Raw genomic sequence first — 7,542 nt, forward strand, 5'->3', positions numbered from 1 at the left:
TGATGATAGCTACTGATAGCTATACTGATATTTTTTATTCACTTAATTAATCTGGGAAATTATTTTCTGCATTTCACCCATCACCCATCACTGTAAACACACACATGCACATGCAAACATCAGTGCAGAAAACAGTCCAAATATGGAAACCAGTGCTAAATTATGCAATGCTGGAGTTGAACACTCTGACAGCTGTTGGTATGAAGGACCTGCGGTAGCGTTCCTTCTTACAGAGTGGATGCAGCAGTCTGTTACTGAAGGAGCTGCTGAGGGCCACTGTGTCATGCAGGGGGATGGAGGGGCTGTCAATGATCAATGTCATCCTACTTGCACCTACATTCTCAGTGGTGTCCAGAAGGCAGTCCAGGACAGAGCCAGCTCTCCTGACCAGTTTGTTAAGTCTCCTCCTGTCCTTCTCAGAGCTTCCACAGCCCCAGCAGACCACTGCGTAAAAGACTGCAGATGCAGCCACAGAGTCATAAAAAGTCCTCAGTAATGTCCTACATACTCCAAAGGACCTCAGTCTTCTCAGTAGATGGAGACGACTTTGGCCCCTCCTCTACAGGGCATCAGTGTTAGTGCCCCAGTCCAGTTTATTGTTTAGGTGGACAACCAGGTATTTGTACTCCTCCACGATCTCCCATATCCAGACCCTGGATGCACACACTTCCTGCGGAAGTCAATCACCATCTCCTCAGTCTTGCTGGCATTTATTTATTTATACCTAATGGTTGGCTGTTCTGTACTCACCAAGGGTATGTAAGAATGAACTGGGTTGTGATCAGATCGGCCCAGTCGGCCCTTGGTGCTTGCATACAGTAAATCCAGTGTTTTATTGTCTCCAATGTGGCATTTGACATACTGGGTGAAGGTGGGGAGAGTTGAACACAGGGAAGGGTGGTTGAAATCTCCAGAGATGTGGAAGAAGTCCTGGGGGTGCGCTGTCTGTAGCTGCAAGACCACTGTGTGTAGGAGCTTGCATGCAGCTGCCGCGTCAGCCAAGGGGGAATGTACACAGTTATCGTGATAACATGTGAGAACTCCCTCAGGAGGTAAAAAGGCCGAATGCTAACAGCTAGCAGCTCAATGTCTCTCGTGCAACGCTGATCCTTTACACTGATATGTGCTGGATTACACCATTTCTTGCTCACAAACATCGCTATGCTTCCAACCTCCTCGCTCGTCTGTCCGCTCTCAGCAGATGAAAATTGTCCAAGGCGACACGTGTGTCTGGCGTGAGTTCTTTCAGCCACGTCTCTGTAAAACACATGACGCTACTCTCCCGGTACTTCCGCTGCAGTCTCGTTAGCGCCATTAGCTCTTCCATCTTATTCAGGAGAGATCTCACTTTTCCCATAATAAGAGACGGTATGGATGGTTTATACTGTCTTTGCTTGTCCCGGCACTAAAATATGGCTATGCATCCCCTTCTCTGTCTCCATATCTCCACGGGGCTCTCCGGTCTTTCCGCTGGGGGTACGCACAGGAGTGTTGCACAGTGCTAACAGCTGATCCAGAGTGTAAACAATGTAGCCATTGCTGAATTGATCACCCAATGTTGTTTTTAAAAGTCCACAAAAGACTAAAAAGCAAATCACTATTCTCACCAGTCGTACATCCGTAGGCATGGACGAAATTTTGATTTTAGAGGTGGGGGGACACAAGTATTTTTAATAAAACTCAGACTCTTTTACTGTGTTTTCTAGCAGTTCTTCTAGTTTTCTATTGTTACTTTTAAGTTTACTGCTCCCATTTTTTGGTTTGGCTGGTTGTAATGCATGTAACAAAATATTATCACCAAATTCTGTGTGTCACATTGTTAGTAAACTTCACTCCAACTCAGTAATATCAATTTTACATTTATTTTTGGAATATATGGTAAAGAAATGACATTTTTAATAGCACCACCCAGTTGTGGGCAAGTCAAACTGACCTAGGAATATCACAGGTGGGGGGAAATAGAATAAAATCATCCTGTAGTGACCATCAATTTGATTTGAAATGAGTGCAACAATTATATCCTCTTAAATACTCTTTTTGACAAATGAAAAGGGTCAATTTGCCCAAAGGCCACAGAAAGGTCAACATAATCAACTCATCCAAAGCTTCCAAACACATTTTGTCTTCTTTCATTGGCAGAGATAAATTCCTGGCAGAGTTTTTTCCTGTCCAAGGTGTCAACCCTTTCTTGGTGTATGTGACATGTTGCAGGATAGGCAGACTATAATTTGGGCAACTTACACTTTGACCGTTTTCCGCTTGGTCCTAGTGCCTGATTATCTCAGTTTAATAGTGTAACACTGGTTTTTGACGGTAAAAACTGCAGGGGACAAAAACGACGTTTTGAAGAAGTCCAGGCGACATGTCCCCTGCATCCCCCCCTAAAATTACGTCCTTGTCCGTAGGTATGCACAACCGACTGAAAGTAGTGATGGAAAAAAGACGAGAAACACACAGGAAAACACAAAAAAAAAAGGACAGCAGTCGGAGCTGCTGTAACAAGCTGCTATTTGAGTTTGAATTGGGTCAAGGTTTGGGGTAGGATAAGTGTGCATTGCATTCAGTTGTGATTGTTCAGGTTAGGCTAAGGGACTAAGGAATGCATTATGTCAATGGAGTGTCCCCACGGGGATGATGATACGGACATGGGTTTGTGTGTGTGTGTGTTTATACATGTCATCTTGTACCCCCTACAGGTGTGTGAGGAGAGGGCTGTGTAGCAGGCGTCACTCTCTGTGGATATTACTCATCCTGCTCGTGGTCTGTATTGCCATTCAGAGCTTTGTTGCCCGCGAGGCCAGGTAAAAGTCATGTTCACAACACTGAGCTGTCCAAACTCAGGGCAAAGTGAAGTTAACTAGATAATATGGATTGTTTTTTTTTTTTTTTGTTACCAATATGAAACTGTCACCATCGATACATAATAAGAATAAGATGGGCCAGTCGTTTTATCAGTCTATGATACACTTGACAAAGATCACAAATACCACAATTACAGAAAAAAGGAGATATTGCTGGAGAAAAAACATTGTAGTCAGAATATCAGAAATATTGATAAGGATGATGATATGATGTAAAACCTGATATGATATGGTACTTATGGTGTCCTTAGGCCATCAGTGCTCTGCTCATTGTTTTGCTTCATGCCTGCTGCTACACCTGAAAAGTGATGATGTGCCTTGGTATTACTGCTGCTGCTGCTACTGCTGCCCTGCCCCTGCTACACTCTGCATCCACCTGTAGGCTCTGAGTCTTCCTCCCCCTAGGGGACAAGTTAGTATACTACTATCTCCTACTCTACCCCCTGTTGTGCTGATCTTCATGTTTCCTTATGGGGAGTGACAAGGCCAGAGCCTTGATGGCAAAAAATACTGCTGTACATATCACCCTTCACATAATAATCTATTCCAAATTTTTGTTGACTGAAATTATAATAACATTTAAAATGAATATCATGTCATGTTATGTATATCATATCATCGTAGTTATTAAATCATATGGTCTGTACTAGGATTCAATATTAAAAAAATCTTCAGTGAAAAATTCTGTTTTAATGGCAATATAACAATCAACTATTTGGCTTTAAAATGGTATCTTACAGTCCAACAGTGGGAAAGTCTGCTATCACATATTCAGAAGAATATGGAAACATAACATAATAGAATGTGAATAGGCCTCAGTTTATGTTTAATTATCCACAGTTTTGATTTTTAAATCATAGTTAATTTTTGGTGAGGATGGAACGTTTGGGTGATGTATTCAGGGGAAGTTACAAACTTATGATCATGGGAAAACTTTTTAACCGCAGTCAGGACTCTTAGAATCTTGTCTGTGTTTCTATGCAATTCGGATGACAGACTAACAAGTGCATTTGCTGGTGACATGAGTATTCTGAACCCTAAAAAAAGTTGAGACTGTTGTAAAATAAATGATTGCTGCGTTATATTTTATCATCTGACTGTTTTTATGACTTCTTACAGGAATGACAAGATGATCGGACTCCCACATCTGAGGTTCTCTGTCAACAAACAGCACCTGTTTCCAACTCAGAATGTCTGGGAGGGCCCCCATTCTGAGTCTTCACTGGCAGTAAAGCCATATCGCCAGACTGAGAAATATGAAAACTCATCAGATTATATTCCGTTGAGACACGTGGATACAATTGTCAACCTTGCTACAGGCTCTCAGATGGAGGCAAGAAAACTTTCACCTGGGCAGCTGCTTCTACCAAAAAATGGAAACAATCTGAGCCTTGGACTTCCAGGTTCTTTAGTACTTCACAGCACTAGGAAAGGTTTAACTGCAAGCACAGACAAAAGGCTCAACAATCCCACTCCATACAGTTTTTTAATGGCTCATGTCAATACTGTCCATGCTAAAGCAACCTGCCGCCCAAAGTCTCACATTGTTTTCCTCAAGACACACAAAACAGCAAGCAGCACGATTTTAAACATCCTATATCGCTATGGTGAAAGTAGGAAGCTGACCTTTGCCCTCCCTCTGAACAAACACAGCCAGTTGTTTTACCCATTCTTCTTTGCTTCACATTTTGTGGAAGGTTTCAGCAGCAGAAGTGTGAAGGAGTTTCACATCATGTGCAACCACATGAGGTTTAGAAAATCTGAGGTGAGTTTCAAACGAAAACGATTCAAGTTGTGTAGATGAATTTACAGCACAGCTTACATTTCCATGTGGTCCTCAGATAGGCATAATGTTGGCTTAATGTGGAAATAAGCTTGTAATGGGCAGATTGTGAAGGTATTTAAGGGCTAAGTGCAGGTAAGGTGGAACAGGGTACACTGTGTGGGTCCAAAACACTCGGGTGAAATGGTAAATGGACTGTACACACATTCATATGATGGTGGCTAGAGCACCTGCTAATTATGGGCTTCTAACCATTCACACACAAATGGCACAGCATCAGGAGCAATTTGGGGTTCAGCATCTTGCCCATGGATAGTTTGACATGTAGACTGCTGAGGCCAGGGACCAAACCACCGATAAGTGGACGACTGCCATACCTCCTGAGCCACAGCTGCCCCACAAAATATGATCCTTTTTGAAAATTATTTTATCAACTGCTCCGTTAATACTGTTAACATTGTCTGTGTAAAGATGATCAATAAAGATTAGAACACATCCATAAGAAATCTAATGCATCTACATTGCCCAGTAGGCCAATCAACACATTAATAGTAAATGTGGGCTGCTCATGGGGTGACGGTTGGCCATATTTTGGGCCCATGCGATCATTCACGGGGCCCACATTGGACCATTTTTGTGCCCACCTACAAAATGTGAACTACAAGACATGACATTAGTGGAGTGCTTAGCGTGGTATCAAGATGAGTTAAATAAGATGGCACTAGACATATAGTTGCCCTGATGGTGCTTAAATGGCAATACATTGCTTACCAATGTGGGGCAGCAATGGACATGCTGGTTGACATGTAATGTGCTATTCATTTTGCCATATATTTCAGAATGGTATTTAATAGAAAGAAGCTGATTAGCCAGATTACAACTAGTCCTGACAACTTGTTAATATGGAACCCCCTTGGTTAGTGATTGGCTGGCATTTAGGCCTCTTTTCTGCAACCTTAATGAAGTCCAAAAAGCTCTATGTGTGCCTGCCCATGTGGGTTGCTAATGGGTCAGGGTGTGCTACAGGGTTTGCATGTATGATATGTTCCCCACTTATGGTATTGTCTTACATATAGTATGGAATCAATATGAATTAAAAATGCCTCTGCTGAACAAACTTTATGGGCTCCACTTAGTTGCCCAAATTGATCTTAAATGCTAAAGTGCTTACCCACGCAGGACCCAATGTCTTTAGAGTTTGTCAAAGGATGATTTACCAGTTTCTTGAGATTTAATTTTTCTAACCTCGAGAACTAAAATAAATTTCTGTTTCATATTTAAAAATGTATTTCTGTGATAATGAAGTGGAACTTGTTTTGTCCCAGGTGGCAAAGGTGATGCCTGAGGATACCTTCTACTTTTCTATCCTGAGGCATCCTGTAGCTATGATGGAGTCCATCTTTATTTACTACAAGAGCATCCCAGCCTTCCGTAAAACTCACACCTTGGACAAGTTCCTTGAAAACAGCTGGAGAAACTACAACTCATCAGTGACCAACAACCAATATGCTCACAATATAATGGCTTTCGACTTTGGCTTTGACAATAATGTGACAGCTGATGCTGAAGATCTGGAGGAGAGAGCCAGCATGGTTATTGCAGCCATTCAACGGGACTTCCACCTAATTCTTATTTCTGAATATTTCGATGAGTCCATGATCTTGCTCAAGCATGCCCTCTGCTGGTCCCTGGAAGATGTGGTTTCCTTTAAGCTCAACAGTCGCAGTAAGCAAACTCGTCACAAGCTTTTACCAAACACTGCAGAGAAAATCAAGAGGTGGAATGCTTTAGACTGGAGAATTTACCTGCACTTTAACACCACCTTCTGGCACAAAGTGGATAGTCTGGTAGGGCAAAAGCAGATGAAGATAGAAGTATCTCAGCTGAGAGAGCTACAGGCTAAGCTAGCAAACACCTGCCTGAAAGATGGCGGGGCAGTCAACCCTTCCCAAATTAAAGATGCCAGACTGAAGCCATTCCAGTATGGAGCGGCTGTCATTCAGGGCTACAACCTAAACACACACATAGATGTACAAACCAAAACAGAATGTCTGAAATTTATAACTCCAGAACTGCAATACACAGACCGTCTGTACACCCAGCAGTTCCCCAAGCTAGCTGAGAAACATAGACAAGCAGCTAGAATGGTTGCTCCACAGCATCAACTCTCGAGCAGAACTGATAAGATGGGTATGGTGTTGGCCAGGGAAGCCCATCACAGACAGATCATAAGACGCAGATCCTCAACTCTCAAGAACCAAAAACTTTCCACAAGTGCTCTATTAACACATACAGAAGCTAGCAACAAATCAAGTACGGCATGAGTGATAACTAGAGGTGCACAGAGGTGTCATCAGGTGAAAGACAAGAAGTGAGCATGATTTATACCAGATGTCATGTTAAATCATACAAATGTTGCATTTTTTAACCAAATTTTAATTGGCAATGCAATTGTTGTGCCTTACAACCCACAAACTGACATAATGTTGTCATATAATTAATTATGAAGCATATTTCTAAATCTTGATACTGTACTTTTCATCTCTCCCTCTTTTGCATGTTTTTATTTTCAAACAAACTGACTTTTATGAACTGTCTGAAAGCTCTGGACTCTGCATAGGGTGCAACAAGTAATATTAGGCTACAGAAATGAAATAACTGCCATTTTAAAAGCAGAATAAAACAAAGTGGACAACACAGATATGTAGAAACAATATGAAGTCCAGAGTAGCTGCAGTTAAAAACACACATGTTAAGGCAAAGACACCGTTTTTACATACCGCATAGCGCACACAACTGTTTGAACGTCATTCTGTTAGTCTTGTGCATTGCTTGCTCAACAATCTGCTCTTGTTTCAACTTCTTTGTTTGAATTTTCTTAGTTCATATATTATACCC

At 41.8% G+C, this 7,542-nt stretch overlaps 1 protein-coding gene across 1 annotated transcript; it reads left to right on the top strand.

Moving 5' to 3' along the window:
• Window positions 1-4,338: 4,338 nt before the first annotated feature.
• gal3st2 (galactose-3-O-sulfotransferase 2) lies at window positions 4,339-7,243 on the top strand. Its single transcript, XM_041941340.1, has 2 exons — window positions 4,339-4,626; window positions 5,970-7,243. The coding sequence occupies exons 1-2, from the start codon at window positions 4,351-4,353 to the stop codon at window positions 6,966-6,968; spliced, it is 1,275 nt and encodes a 424-aa protein (XP_041797274.1). The 5' UTR covers window positions 4,339-4,350; the 3' UTR covers window positions 6,969-7,243.
• Window positions 7,244-7,542: the final 299 nt, after the last annotated feature.

Source organism: Chelmon rostratus, chromosome 7, assembly GCF_017976325.1.
Source record: "Chelmon rostratus isolate fCheRos1 chromosome 7, fCheRos1.pri, whole genome shotgun sequence".
NCBI classification, from domain to species: domain Eukaryota; kingdom Metazoa; phylum Chordata; class Actinopteri; order Chaetodontiformes; family Chaetodontidae; genus Chelmon; species Chelmon rostratus.

Excerpts from the sequence above, each read along its gene's own strand:
- gal3st2 (XM_041941340.1), top strand. The coding sequence starts at position 4,351 with ATGGCTCATGTCAATACTGTCCATGCTAAAGCAACCTGCCGCCCAAAG. Across the intron at positions 4,627-5,969 it reads TGAGGTTTAGAAAATCTGAG|GTGGCAAAGGTGATGCCTGA; the intron begins GTGAGTTTCAAA and ends GTTTTGTCCCAG.